This window comes from Eriocheir sinensis, chromosome 35 (genome assembly GCF_024679095.1).
Source record: "Eriocheir sinensis breed Jianghai 21 chromosome 35, ASM2467909v1, whole genome shotgun sequence".
In the NCBI taxonomy this organism is placed as follows: Eukaryota; Metazoa; Arthropoda; class Malacostraca; order Decapoda; family Varunidae; genus Eriocheir; species Eriocheir sinensis.
This window is the reverse complement of record NC_066543.1, coordinates 14763859-14778728: the sequence shown is the minus strand read 5'-3', so window position 1 is coordinate 14778728 and position 14870 is coordinate 14763859. Positions and strand designations below refer to the sequence as shown.

The window sequence follows — 14870 nt, the reverse complement described above, 5'->3', positions numbered from 1 at the left end:
CCGTCGCCCTGCTGTGCTCGGAGCAACACATGAGACAGGTTTTTTCCTACGTAAGAGTGATGATGCGACGATGTTTATGCTTCTTTTGCTGCAACTGCTGCTGCTGCTCTACTACTACTACTACTACTACTACTACTACTACTACTACTACTACTTTTTAATGAGGATGATGATGTCAATAATAATAATAATAATATAATAATAATAGGTAATAATAATAATAATAATAATAATAATAATAATAATAATAATAATAATAATAATAATAATAATTCAGTTATCATCAAACCTCTCAGATCAGCGAGCACGGCCTTGAGAGGGCGGACCTGTGGTGGCTGGGCGTCACCGAGCCGGAGGCCGCCCAGCGCTTCGAGCCCTTGCTGCGGGAAGGGGTCCAGGTGGGTGGGTTTACCTGCTACTTATTTACTAATGTAGTACCAATAACAATGGAGAATAATGTGAATAATGATTGTAATAATGATGATGATGATAATAATAATAATAATAATAATAATAATAATAATAATAATAATAATAATAATAATAATAATAACTGTGAAATCTGACTCTGCAGGCCATCCGCGAGGTGCAACAAGCTCTTATGATCTGTGTAATGGGATGTCGGGGCTTACAGGATGTGTAAGGCAGAAGTATGGCATTCTGTATCCGGAATTTTCTAATGTGTTGGTCTATGGTATGACAATCCTGCAGGTGACGCTGGCGGTGCGAGAACCTGATGCCGCCCATCGGCTGTTGGTGTCGAGGGTGGATGGCGGTGACGTGACACGGTGAGTGAAAAAGGGAACAATGGAAACTTTGCGGCCGTTTCGCTTACCGATGCAGTAGCTAACACAGAATGTTAATTTGAGACTTGTTTGGTTCATTTAGAATGAAAAATAAAAGTGCCTTTTATTTTGGATCATTCTCAAGCACGTTTTTTCCTCCTTGGTGTTACTCCAAGGCTGGTATCGGTGGGGAAGATGAATTTGGGCGAGGCTGGTGGGAAGGCTCGCCTCACCTGGCCTGTCGTGCCCGACGTTTTGCGGCAATACCAAGACTTCGGGGGCCGGCAGCTGGCGGTGGCTGCCAACAACGACTGGCCCTTCTTTGCCATCGAGATTCTTCAGGATGGACGACGGGTGGCAGCTTCAGGCATCGATGTAGAAATTATTAACGCTCTGGCAAACCGACTCAACTTTACGTAAGTGTACAGTGAGCTGCGGAGTTTGTGTGGCCTCACACAGTGTAACTTTCTCACACATCACAAGGCACCTCCAGGCTGTCACTGCGTGGCACATCCTTCCACAGGTACCGCGTGATGTCACCTCCAGACGGGCAGTGGGGTTGGGTGCACCCCAATGGCACGGTGACCGGTATGATCGGGCTGCTGGCTCGCAGGGAAGCTCATGTAGCAATTTGCGAGATAACTATCACAGGTAAGGCTCGTGCCCTACAGTCGTGAACAGGCTTGGTGCAGAGATTGAGGGATATTTTTTGTCTGTGAGTTGCTTGTCAAATAGATCATTATCTATTCGGTACAAAATTTATAGTGACTGTTGATTGGACTGATCTAAGCCTTCCATTTTACTACGCATAATTCTATTACTTGCTGCATAAAAGTAAATACTCGTGATCTGCCACTTTTGACTCAACATTCAACATGACCTGCAGGAAGCCGCGAGACGGTGGTGGACTTCACGGCGCCTTACTTCATGGAATACGCAACGCTGGTGTCCCGCGCCCCCGCCCTCAAGAACAGGACCTTCGCCGTCTTCTCACCATTTTCCCCTCAGGCACAGTCTACGGCCAACTGTGGAGGCTGTCACTAAAATAAATAGCATTCAAGTCTTTTTTTTTTTTTTTTAGTATTTCGATTATTAGCACTAATATCTTGCCGACTCTCCCTAAGAACATAAATCTTATCGTTCCAGGTTTGGTTGTGCATCGCCCTGATCACCGCAGTGCTGGGGCCCGTGGCGAGTGTCGTGGCGCGGCTCAGGGCTTTGTATGACGGCGTGGCTCCCCGCCGCGATACCAACGACTTCTCCTTCAATGTGTTCCGGAACCTGGTTATCCAAGGCAACCGCATTCCCGTCCTCTACTTGCCCAGCAGGTTCATCTTCATCTTCTGGTACCTCTTCTGCTTCTACGTGTACGGTGAGTTGAGCAGACCTCCTATTATAATTATAGATCACATTAATATTACCCTAAATTGCGACCTGTCATCCTCGTCATAACTCTCTTCCCTACAGCCTTGTACTCCGGCACCCTGACGGCCGTGCTCGCAGTGCCAGCCTTCGAAAAGCCCATTGACGCGCTCACCGACCTGCAGAAGGCCATCTCAGAAGGGTTCACCCTCGGCGTCATGGCGGACTCAAGCTTGGAATATATTTTCAAGGTCGGTGACCAATACACGCGCCTCAGCAGCTCTGTATTGGATTTCCTCAAACCGCAGTTCTTCATACATGACGTTGAATGATATTTATCTCGACGAACCAGTGTATTAATTATGCTACCCGAATAGTGTGTTTATTTGCATTCTGAAAGAATAGAGAAGAGGGCTTGTAGGACCATTATGACGCGCGTATCTGCTGCAGGAGGCAGAGAGCGGCATCTACAAGGAGGTGTGGGGCTTGTTCAACCACAGAGACCCGTCGCGGAGCTTCGTCAACCATCCGGACCGTGGCTTTGCAAAGGTTAGCTCTTGATAATATTCTTGTAAAGTAAGATTTGTTATGCAGTATGCCAATAACTCTACCAACACAGTCTATTCTATAGATTGCTGTCTGACACACTTGCTCTTCACACTCAGTCCATAGGCATCCAAAACATCACCTTGTTATTGCACTTACAGCTCACGCAGGAGAAGTTTGTGTTCGTAAATTCACAGCTGAATTCCGAATTGCGAGTGAGCCAGCGAGGGCGACAAAACTTTCACATCGGTCGACAGTCTTTTTTCCCTCAGGCCTACGGCATCGCCTGCTTCAGCGGTGCTCCCTTTCTGGACAAATTCAACCAACTGTGAGTTTTCCGTCTGCCCAGCTTGTTTCACCACGTCCATTACTTTGCCCACACTCACTTTTCAAATAATATTTTTTCATCCTTTCCACATCTTGTAATTCCTCCTTCCGTTCACTCATTATAAATAAAAGTGATATGTAGACAGTTGGCTCCACATAAGGTCATGCCTTCATCGTCACTCGTGAGGCTGAAGCGTGTCGGGCTTGCTGTACTGACCCGCTGGTGCCACATGCCCCAGGGTTTATTTTAGCCTTACACTGCATGCCCACCCTCCCCCTCTGTCCCTCGTGCAGGGTGGCGCGGTTGGTGGAGGGCGGGCTGGTGAACCACTGGAAGGAGGAGGTGGTAGTGCTCGCCGCCGCTGCAGCCCCACTTCACAACGACCCCAAGAGACGTCCCTCGGCCATTTCCCTCAAGCACCTCCAGGTTAGTTCTTGTATAATGCATGTATAGCCTCATGGTGGGTGCATCACAGCCCTCCCCACACACACACTTTCGGCTCTATCCACTGCACTCTTTCATGATAATTTCCATATTACTCTTTTGATATTGACACTAATTTTCGCTATATATACATATGTATATATACATATATTTATATATATATATATATATATATATATATATATATATATATATATATATATATATATAAATATGTATATATATATATATATATATATATATATATATAGAGAGAGAGAGAGAGAGAGAGAGAGAGATATCAAATGAAATTTCATGATATACCTTCCGCACAGGCGGCCTTTTTAGTGCTGGTGCTGGGAGCGGCGCTGGGCGTGCCGGCGCTGGTGGGGGAGCTCCTTGTCTCCAGGTGCTGCCGCTGGTGGCAGGACGGCGACCCGCTGACCTCTCGTTGACTTTAAACTCCGAGCACTCACACACCTTAGACACGCGTCAAACATCCCTCATGGAGAGGCAGTCCAGGCGAGCCACGGCTGGTTTTCTGTGGCAGAACTTAACGAGGCATCATGGTGTCTTTGGCACGGCCACCCTCCACATCGTTCCCTCAATTGTGTTTCTGTATCGCCCACTTGTTTCCTGGTTTGCTATAGACACAAGCGAGTGGCATAGCGGTAGAAACCCACGACCTCAAATGGTAGTCATGTAATGCACTTTACAGTAATAAATAAAAACTTGAACTGATTCAGCACTGTAGACTTCCATCTGTGCTACGATCAAGGAATCAATATAGAGAAGAGAAAACGAGAGAGAGAGAGAGAGAGAGAGAGAGAGAGAGAGAGAGAGAGAGAGAGAGAGAGAGAGAGAGAGAGAGAGAGAGAGAGAGAGAGAGAGAGAGAGAGAGAGAACGCGTATGTGCCACTGCGTCTACCCCTTGAGCAGCTACTATCTCATTATCTCCTGTTATTCTGCCGTGATACGGAGGCTGAGGCAATAATCTGGCGAGCGTCACTGCACATCCCCACCACCCGGCACGCTGCGGTCGGGGACACGTCGAAGCATCAAGGGAGAAGAATGGCGAATCAGAAGGAAAGACTGAAAAGTAAAAATAAATAAATAAAATGATAATGATAAAATATGATGAAAAAAAAGTTTACTTCAGAGTGATATTGCCACATTCCTGGAGACTCGATATTAGAAATAGACCAAGTTCACAATAAGATAAAATAATACTGACATAAGGGAGCGAAGTTTTTTTGTGTGAAAGACGAAGTAGAAGTAAGATTAGTGCATTCGCTATAGCTGCGCGAGGCTGCGGTGCTCATCTCCGAACCGTTGGCCCTTTGAGTGGGATTCGAACCCGGGCCCACGGAGTCGTAGCCAGGCACGCTGACCACTGCTCCAGTTAAATTCGGACAAGGACTACGTCATCCCTTACACAATGCTTTGCCTGATCCTTTTACTCCTGCCCGGATCACGAGGTTTGCTCTTAGTCAAAACGATCTTGCTTTTAATCCTATGAATTTTTGTACGACACAATTCTCACGATGTTTTCGTCCGTCGTTGACAAGTTTATGGAATCAGTTACCCAATGAGATTGTCCTTTCTGCAGACATTTCTACATTTAAGTCTCGTGTGAATGTCTTTTTGAAACAGTAATTTTATTTTTCTTCCTTTTGGCTTTGACTGGCCAGTTTCTTAACTATTCGTTGCCTTTGCTTTTCTCCAGTACCTTTTGGTATTTTGTGTGGTTCAACTTGTTGCATCTGCACCCTGAAGGGAGGTTTTGGTAGCTTATCATAATAATAATAATAAGAATAATTAGTTAGATGAAAGAAGAAAATCCCTCTGAGTGAAAAGGAAAGAGAATGAAGGCAGTGGAGTAATGCCCCGTCCCCGCCCCATCCCCGCCCCGAACTCGCCGCCTCATCCTCCTCAGCTTCCTACCCCGCGCCTCAAGGAGCTTCCACCCTGGTCAGCGGTCACCCTAATCAAAGACTTATCTCCCCTCCGATTATCAGCACTCGAAACCATTATCTCGACCAAGGTTGACGGCATGCACCAAGCCAGGCCAGGCCCTTGGGCCTCGCTGCTCCCCTGGGGCTTCTCTGGTACCCGTGACAGGAATTCACAAAGCGAGATACAGTTTGCGTCACAGGAATCGTTGTCGAGAATCGTGCCTCACTGGACTTCGATAAATATTTGACAGAAGTAAAGTGGCGTCGGAACCTGCTTGTCGGGGCGTGAGTGGGTCAGTGGCGATGGAGGTAGTGTGGCGCTGCGTCCCCACTGTGGATGTGGCCGCGATCAGGGACGAGGTAGCCTAAACGTCCCTGCATATCCCGTGCGGTGTGTGTGCTGACGCGTGGCGGTTTGCGGGGCTCCAAGGACGGGCTCTCAACCTTTCTTCGCTGGGGTCTTTTAGCAGTATCATCATACAGGTGTTGGTGTCCCCGTGTTGTGGTGTGTTCAGCAAGTACAGGACCAGCGAGTTCGTTCCCACCTGGATCCACGCGCCGCTCCTCCATATTCACGTGTCATTCTCCACTAAAAAAGAAAACCAGTGCCAAGACACCAAGATGGACATCCGTCGTCGAATAATGATTCATATCGAAAGGCCTGACCTGAGCTGTCTTTGTCACGTCTTCCTGTTCATATCAGATTTGTTATTATTTTCATATGACCTGTGTTATGAGTGCATCACTTTCGTATTCTTATCAAAACATTTAGTTGCTCTCTGTGCCCTTGCTCAGGTATTCTTCCCGTAGTACCGAGCCTTGCCTCCGTGCCGCCATGCTGACTCGCTTGACCGCTTCCTACTCATTATAGGCCTTCGTGATAGTATTCTCTTGGTCTTGTTTTCTCACCACTTTCACTTGCTGTTGTTTTTCCTAAGATGTTTCTTTTCCTCTTTTTTTTTCAAGATACTTTTTGAATTAATTTGAATATTTTCTTCTGTATTCCCGTGACACAGTGGGCGTACAAAGGCACAGGCGGAGCTCGACAATAGTGGGCCAAAAGGAACGACTTGAGACATCCATGAAAACACTTTGATCAACATTACAAAGGACCATTAAGTAGGCGAAGCGTTCTATCAGTGAACCGTATGACCTTCTGACGTATCTTAACCCACTTTATTGCGACTTGGTGGATTAAAAACTTCGTGGCAGCGACGTAGCAGCAAGTGGAGGAACAGCGATGGCGGGAAGGACGCGGATGTGTCTGGCGGCGACGGTGGTCCTGGTGGCGGCGGCGGCGACGCTGGTGCAGGGGAAGCTGGATACCAAGGGTGAGTGCAGGGTTCTTCGGTAGAGGTTTTAATATCCTACTGGGAAAAGATAATGAAAAGTAGTGGTGGTGAGAGACACTTGCTTAGCCCCTATACATGTAAAGCAGTGGTTCTCGAACTGTAAGTTTCAAGTGTGTTTCTAATTGATAAGAAGAATCTAGGGTAAGAAAATATCGAACAAACTCCAAGTGAAATTTTAGTCCCAAAATATACTGTACATAATCATTATTTTATGTGTTTGTGGCCTATCGGAATGGTCTTATCAACTGTTCCGTCGCGTGCTGTGAATAAGTGCATCGCAAGTAAGCCCGGCAGGTGAGGGTGTGACTTCCTTGGGCCCTGAGTGTGACCAAGGGTGTGATGCGGCCTTCCCCCTTCCCCCACAGCCTGGTTGGGCGAGGAGCCGCTCACGCCGCGGAAGATCGTGGACGACCTGGTGGAGTACTTCTCGGTGCGCGACCCCCATGGCATCCCAGGTGTGTGTGTGTGTGTGTGTGTGTGTGTGTGTGTGTGTGTCAGAGAGAGAGAGAGAGAGAGAGAGAGAGAGAGAATCATAAAAAAACTCGGCAGTTCATTCACAGTTCACATAAAACACTCTTTCACGTAAAATATATATATATATATATATATATATATATATATATATATATATATATATATATATATATATATATATATATATATATTTTTCATACATACATACATACATACATACATGCATACATACATACATACATGCATACATCATCGTCATCGTCGTCTTCTGTAGCACCCTCCGTCCTTTCCCCTACAGTGCTGAACGTGCCCGAGCCCATCAACATCAACGGGAGCGTGGTCGCCTCGCAGATCACGTTCCACAACCCCTCCATCGCGGGCCACTCGGGGCTCAGGCTGGAGTACGTCAACGTCAACCTCACCTCCCTCTCGGTGGGTCTCCGTCCCCCGCGTGCCGCACTGCTGGAGTTTTGTTGTTGTTGTTGTTGTTTATCTTGTTCATGTAATAATGTCTTCCTTTTTGTGTCCTGAAGAAGACCATTTTTTTCTATCGACTTTCCTTTACAATTATTAATTTTGTTCATCGTCATGTCAGCTGCACTAGCAGGGCCAAAGTCTCATCTTTAACCTAATGTTTAACGAGCATTTCTCTCTGATTACAATTAAAAGGAAATTTCCGTTTTGTCGGTAACACTCCTTCGTGTCTTAATCGAGAGAATTACTGGTACAAGGGGCTCTCGTTTACATAACCATTTCTTCCCTTCTTAATAATGAGTATGTAATGATTAGGTCTCCTTATTGCAGGGAAGCAGGCAATTCTTCCCTCACCTCATTATGGATAGATAGATGGATAGATAGATAGAGAGATAGATAGAGATATTACCTCTTTTTGTTGTTGTTATCATTTCCTCACCCCTGTTCCTTGTATGTTCCGGCGAGGCAGGCCACGGCGAAGGTCAGCCTACCGTGGGTCAACCTGGAGGGGGATTACGAGTGGCCGGGCTACTGGAGCAACAGCGAAGGGTTCGGGAACATCACCATGGTCGGAATAGTGGTGACCCTCGACTTGTACCTCGGCGTTAATGATGTTGGGCTCCTGTCTGTCGAACCGAAGGTGTGAAGGATGTTTTCTAGTAATATTTATGTGTGTAAACAGCTCCATCATTATAAACGAATGCCAGACTAAGAGATAAATAATTGTAATACTTTTGTATATGTATTTGTATTCGTATTTTTCTGTAACCCATTTTTTCATTGCATGGTAGAGAACACCAAGCCGCTGAAAATAATAACTGAATAACAGTTTGTTCATGAAAGATCATAAGGAAAATTTCACAATGGATATATATATATATATATATATATATATATATATATATATATATATATATATATATATATATATATATATATATATATATATATATATATATATATATATATATATATATATATATATATATATATATATATATATATATATATATATATATATATATAGATATATATATATATATATATATATATATATATATAGTTCCAAATGTATTTTGATAGTTTTTTCCGACTCTCCATCCAGATGGATCTTCAATACCAGGACCTCCAACTCAATTTCACCGGACTCGGCTACGCTCACGGAGTCGTAGTGGGAGCCGCCGGAACTTTCTTCAGCACCGTCATCCAGCCTCTCATCTTCGAGAGGGTGAGCAGAGGGCTGTGTTGTGTCCTTGCATGGAGATGCAAAGACATTTCTTTCTGTCTTTCTTTCCATTTTTCTGTTTTTATTCTTTCAACACCTGTAATTTAATTTCGAACTCCCTAGTAAACTATATCATTCTCATATCCATAGGTGGGCAGAACCGAAGTGCAATGCTTTTATCATATACCGAAATTGGTACATTTTTATTTGCCTATTTTGTCGGTATTCGGAATCGGTATATGTTATTTATCTATTTTCACTCATTCTGTGATAAAACAAAATGTTTTGATAAGAGCCTCTAGGAACTTATGTTGCCTGTTCTTTCACGTTTCTGTGTTGTCCTCGGCAGGTTCAAACGCGGGTCCAGACAGCCTTAAACCAACGCCTGGAACAGCGCATCCAGAACCTCACCTTTCCGGACTCCATCTCCCCCGTGGACTTCGCTGTGGCCAGGGTACAGTATTGGTCTCTCTCCCTCGACAGACAGTAAAGCGTAGGCCTAAATGAAAGGTAGATAGATAGATAGATAGATAGATAGATAAATAGGTTGATAGATAGAGGCAGAGAGATAAAGAGTTTGGTAGATTAATAAACAAAGAGAAAGGCAGAAGAAAATTAAATAGAAAGAGGTAAAAGAAAAAGAAAATAGTAGAGAGTGTTTTTCATGATTATTACTTTTCCCTCGTTCAACTAATCAATAAATATGGGAAAAAATCTGGCTAATTACCAATAAAAAGCTATCATGCGCAACAGGTTATTTAATTGCGAGGACCTTGCATCACTATCAGCCACTGCTTGTCCCAGAGTCCATTGAGAGAGTTAATTTGATAGGTCCCTCATACACTGGTCCCTTCCCCTCATCCCTGCACCCTCTCCTTCACCGACAGCTCCGCATGGGTCTACGCGATAAGGGACTGGAACCGCTGACGATCGACGACAGGGAGACTCACCTCACGTGGGGGGTGACGGTGCAGGTGGGTCCAGGGTGGGGGGGAAGGGTGGGGGGGGGGTCACTGTTTTATCTTATTTGCCCTCATTTACCGCCATCAACACTTCCTTCTCTTCCTCCGCCTCTTCTTTTCCTCGTTCTTGTTCTTGTTCGTCTTGTTTTAGTTTTTCTTCATCATCATCATCATCATCATCATCTTCTTCTTCTTCTTCTTCCTTCATCATCATCATCATCACCATCTTCTTCTTCTTATTATTATTATTATTATTATCATTATTATTATTCCTCCTCCTCCTCTTCCTCCTCCTCCTCATTTTCATCTTACCGTATCACACCTCCCGGCTGTCCTTGCGAGGTGACCCGATCCTCCAGTCACTCAACCCACCGTCCTTCACCCTCCCTCAGTCAGTCCACGGCGAGTCACCCTTCCAGACCATCACCGTCCATCTTTCACCTTCTCCTCCCATTCCTTTGTGCTCCACCTCCAGCATCTCACTATTACAGATCCTTCGTATTTCACTGCTACTTTTCTAAATACAGGTTTCAATTGTCTAGTTAGTTTGGCTTAAAATGCAGGTTCTTATTTGGAATGAAAAATATTTGAGTTTGAAGAGAAGCTTTCCTTGTTAACTCAGCAACGGAAGAGATGAAAGTCATGCCAAGGTAAGCCCCACATTTCTGGGTATCCACGCTCTGTACTTTTATTTCCTCCTTAGCTGCAAAACATCAAGTTCGGAGGCATCACGACCATTCACCGCACACACGAGATTTCGGCCCAGTTCATCGACAACGCTGTTTACGTCACCATCCAGGTAACGTTGCGAGTTGCAGATGTTTGACAGGTGTGTGGTGGCAGGTGTGGGGTAGTGTGTGTGTGACCAGGGGCGAGGTGTGTGACGGTGTTGGAGATGAAGGTAACTATGCATAGTGATGGCATGGCTAAGGAAGTTTCATTTTCTTGTTGTTTTCTGGTAAGAATAATTAGTGAAGCGTATGTTGAAGAAATATCCACAATACAATAATGACCTCTTGGTATAATGGTACGGAATTTTTAACCGTACTCCGTACCTGAAAAATATCGTACCGTAATTTCGTACCGTACCCCCAGCTATATTTGACTCCGTACAGTACGGTAAAAATACCGTACCGTACCGTACCGTAGTGCCAACCTTGCCTGTATAAGCCTACCGGTCTCTCTCTCTCTCTCTCTCTCTCTCTCTCTCTCTCTCTCTCTCTCTCTCTCTCTCTCTCTCTCTGCCATCATTATCCTCCTCACCCTCCCTATTCATCCACCCCGCAGCTCGGGACCCAGGCGCTGAAGGGCGACCTCGACTGGTCTCTCTCCGCCTCTCTGCTGCCTGCCGTCGGGGGCCACCTGGCGCTGGAGCTGGAGAGCCTGGCGGTGACGGTGGAGGCCCAGCAGCCCGCCAACATCAGGAGTCCTCCCACCCTCAGGAAGATTGACGTGAAGCTGGGTGAGGCTCAGGGGAGGAGGAGGAGGAGGAGGAGGAGCCCTTATAAGAATGAGAGGATAATGTGATGTTATTATTATTGATATTATTGTTATTATCATTATTATTATTATTATTATTATTATTATTATTATTATTATTATTATTATTATTATTATCATTATTATTATTATTCTCTCTCTCTCTCTCTCTCTCTCTCTCTCTCTCTCTCTCTCTTATTAAAAAGTCGTCCTCTTCCTCAGGCAACTTGGCGGTGCGCTCAGATGGCGAGGGCACGTTTGACTACTTGGTGGAGGCGCTCGTCAACATCCTGCCCAACTGCCTCAGAGACCAGATCATGGACAGGGTGGAGCCCGTGATTCACCAGGTGAGTGGAGGGCGAAGGGAGGGAAGGAGAGCAGAGATGCAAGGTGAGGGTGGGGGGGTGGGGGGGAGAAGAAAGTGGAAGGAAGAGAGAGACAACAGGGAGGGGGGTAAGTAAGAGAAGGGAAGGAAAGGAAGGAGTAAACAGAAAAGAGGAGGCGGTGGGGAAGTTAAGAAAGGAAAGGTAGAGGCATGGGCGTCAGGAGGGGAGAGTAAGACGGAGCAGGAAGGAAATAGGGAAAGGGAAGAGAGAGAAAAAAAAAAAAAAAAAAAGAGGACAACTGTTGGAGGGGGATAAGATAAAGAAAGAAAAGGCAGGGAAAGTGAGGTCAACCTAACGTTTTTAAGTTCTGCAGGTTCAATGAAAAGAACATCATTAGCAGTAGTAAGTGTATTTGCATAAGATAGAGTTTTCCTTCATTAGTGACCAGCCTCGGTATCTGGAACCCTTTACCTCGCTTGTATACTTCTCGTGCTCCTCAGCTAACTCCCGATCGTCTTTCTCCTTCCACAGAAAATCCAGAAGGAGTTCAACAGACTCGACATCTATAGGGTTGTGATGAACAAGTTGGAAGAGCGTGAGCGACAGCAGCTGGCGGAGGCAACGGCCTAACACACACACACACACACACACACACACACACACACACACACACACACACACACACACACATTAGTTGTTTGTAAAATGACCGTTAACTTTATCTAAGCTAAGTATCGTGGATCACCCCCATGGCAAACACAGCTGCTCAAAAAGCTGCCTTCTTTTATCAACATATGCCTATACTGTTTTCTCCTTTGCCTCTGTCGTCTAGTAGAGGAAAAAGTATTGTATTATTTATTTTCCATAAACTCTTGGAGTGATGATTCTTTCATTTTATTTGTAAGTACAGACGCACCCAAAGTCTAAAGACTCTCAACTCTGGACGCGCCAACCAAGAAAGTTTGTGTTGTGCAAACTTTAGAACTTATATTGGCCACGAGCAGATTAAACTTAACGGAAGTCTGCGGTGTGGAAGACTACAGTTTATGAACGTGTCGTTTCACGAGCAAGCAAGGATACTTTACGAAGTTTACGTAACCATTTTTATTACAGCATTTTTTGTTGCTCCAAATCCACGAATTACAAATTTCCTTTCATCTGACATTTTTTATTTCAAAGTTCCATTTCTATATAGTAATGTTACCAAGAAAGAAAGATGAACTAACACCCTCCCAGGCATCTCAGGCAGAGCTTAAAACAAACCATGCAGAATGTAAATAGTATTCCCGTATTTAAAAATCAGGGTCTTTTCCGTTTGGCGTACAGCGCTAAAAGTAATTTTAATATAGATTTTTCTATGTATTTTTGTCCGTAGAATCAGAATATCACATTATTTTTTTGGAGAAAAGGACTTTTTTTTTACTCTTGAAAATATGGGATAATGTTTACGAAAGCGCGTCGCCTCTGGTGCTGGCGCGGCCGCGGTGTTGCGAGATATACCTCCTCGCTGAAATAAGTCACATATACATGAAGTTCGGTTTCCCGACCTAAGCCCTCTGCGAGCTATTTTGAGGCTTAAACATTATCCCCTATTTTCAAGAGTAAAAAAAAGGGAGAAAATAACTTCAAAGGAAAATAACTTAAAAACTGTTCGTTTCTCCATAAAACGGTTGTCATATTCGGATTCTACGGACAAAAATACATAATAAAATCTATATTAAAATTAATTTTAGCGCTGTACGCCAAACGGAAAAGATCCAAAAATCATTCAGCCCAAACAAAGGAGCACTTATTGAAATAACACAAACTACATTTGGTTAGCGATGGAGGTTAATGTGCAGTTTGGGGCTGAGGGTCAAGGTGAGAATTAGCCTGGGGATGACAGGGTGGAGGTTGAGGGTTGAGGGTGGAAGATGGGGGTTGAGGTGGAGGTTGTAGGGGTTGGGGTTGGTGTGGTAGAGGATGGGTAGAGGTGGAGGTTGGGTGGGGATGAGGTTTGAGGGTAGAGATTAGGGAGACTGGGGATTGGAGATGGAGTGGATGGGGGGTTGAGGATGGAAGTTGTGGGTTGACAGCACTGATTTCAAAAATTATATATATCCAGAGATCAGTGGTTGAAATGCCATTTGACCAGGACTTGCAATTCGGAGGGAGGGGGTGCTATTTCTATCGTAAGGGAGCTTTACTTTTTTCATACTTTTCCTCCTTCGTATCTTCTTACTAAAGACTTGTACAGGGAACGAAATTCGCTTATAAGGGGCTATCACTTCCGGGGCTAATGAGTTTTTCCCCCACCCCCCACCCGTTGCTATATGGGCCTGCATCTGGCATTTTGTAGCATGTTTATAGATCATTAATTTTGATAACTGGATTTTACTGAAGCTGAAAATTGTTATCTCAAAACCATTCCCATACACAAGAATGTACTCGCTAGTGAACAGAATTTAGCATAACGTACAGGGCTCCCATATGGCAGAGTGAGTCCTATTTACTGATGGGCATCACTTACAATAGTTCCCCTGGCATAAGAAAATGAGTGCTGTATATGGAAACCCGCAAAGTGGTTACGTAAGGAAAATTCTGATGCAACATGGCTGGTAGATTTTGGGATAGAATAGTCACCCCTGCTGCTTAAAATACCCATCCCGTAGAGGCCTCAAATGTGCTATACGGTTGCTTCTATTAACTGATTGATTGATTGATAGTCTATTGTTGCAGGTAAAACAATTAAGGGAGAAGGGAGGCCCATGCCATCCCAACCCCCAGGCAGGACATTGTGTGATCATACAACTATTAGTACATGTGTAGGGAGCACCATGAAACTAAAAAGATACAATGGTAGGAAAAGATAGTGTAATTAAATAGAAATTACCATGATCATGCACTTGTTTTGGTGTATAGCAGTTCTACCCTTGTTATGGTGTTCGGATTGTTTTCGTACATTATTATCATTGCTGTGCTGTACTATAGGTCCCTTTATATAGAGACTAATAATAATGGTGTACAGAATGCACAGAATTATATATATTTAGGTATATAACTCTGTGACATGTGATATGGAAAACCGTACGGAGGGCAGGACGATGCGCAGGAGGGCCCATCTCGGTCATAGGCTCCTCAATACAGTACAATAAATTAAATATAAGAAAAAAAATGCTAATATAAGACACATGAAGCAG

The 14870-nt window shown here is 44.5% G+C and overlaps 3 protein-coding genes across 7 annotated transcripts in view; all 3 read left to right on the top strand.

Annotated features, from left to right (window-relative positions):
• The window catches only part of LOC127007558 (uncharacterized), a 3048-nt gene extending 2604 nt beyond the window's left edge, over positions 1 to 444 (top strand). Inside the window, exons 4-5 of the mRNA XM_050878729.1 lie at positions 1 to 50; positions 436 to 444. The exon at positions 1 to 50 is cut by the window's left edge and continues 129 nt beyond it. Of these exons, the coding sequence (XP_050734686.1) occupies positions 1 to 50; positions 436 to 444 (59 nt within the window). The remainder of the gene's footprint in view (positions 51 to 435) is intronic.
• A 138-nt stretch (positions 445 to 582) lies between these two features.
• On the top strand, positions 583 to 4185 carry LOC127007462 (glutamate receptor ionotropic, delta-1-like). The gene is made up of 10 exons (XM_050878510.1): positions 583 to 788; positions 962 to 1201; positions 1309 to 1436; positions 1672 to 1793; positions 1932 to 2157; positions 2253 to 2398; positions 2598 to 2696; positions 2855 to 3021; positions 3315 to 3447; positions 3780 to 4185. Exons 1-10 carry the CDS (start codon positions 619 to 621, stop codon positions 3897 to 3899), a joined length of 1551 nt encoding a protein of 516 aa, XP_050734467.1. The 5' UTR covers positions 583 to 618; the 3' UTR covers positions 3900 to 4185.
• Positions 4186 to 5499: 1314 nt separating this feature from the next.
• Positions 5500 to 12850, top strand: LOC127007461 (uncharacterized). 5 transcript variants are annotated; one of them, XM_050878508.1, is made up of 13 exons: positions 5500 to 5552; positions 6416 to 6730; positions 7117 to 7206; positions 7524 to 7657; positions 8169 to 8339; positions 8805 to 8927; positions 9274 to 9378; positions 9812 to 9898; positions 10590 to 10685; positions 11174 to 11348; positions 11588 to 11712; positions 12223 to 12349; positions 12382 to 12850. In XM_050878508.1, the coding sequence occupies exons 2-12, from the start codon at positions 6640 to 6642 to the stop codon at positions 12319 to 12321; spliced, it is 1296 nt and encodes a 431-aa protein (XP_050734465.1). In that variant the 5' UTR covers positions 5500 to 5552; positions 6416 to 6639; the 3' UTR covers positions 12322 to 12349; positions 12382 to 12850. The 5 variants fall into 5 exon arrangements, with proteins under 5 accessions (XP_050734465.1, XP_050734461.1, XP_050734462.1 ...); XM_050878504.1 differs by having other exon boundaries at positions 5501 to 5552; positions 12223 to 12850; XM_050878505.1 differs by lacking the exon at positions 5500 to 5552 and adding an exon at positions 5659 to 5759 and having other exon boundaries at positions 12223 to 12850.
• The last annotated feature ends 2020 nt before the right edge of the window (positions 12851 to 14870 follow it).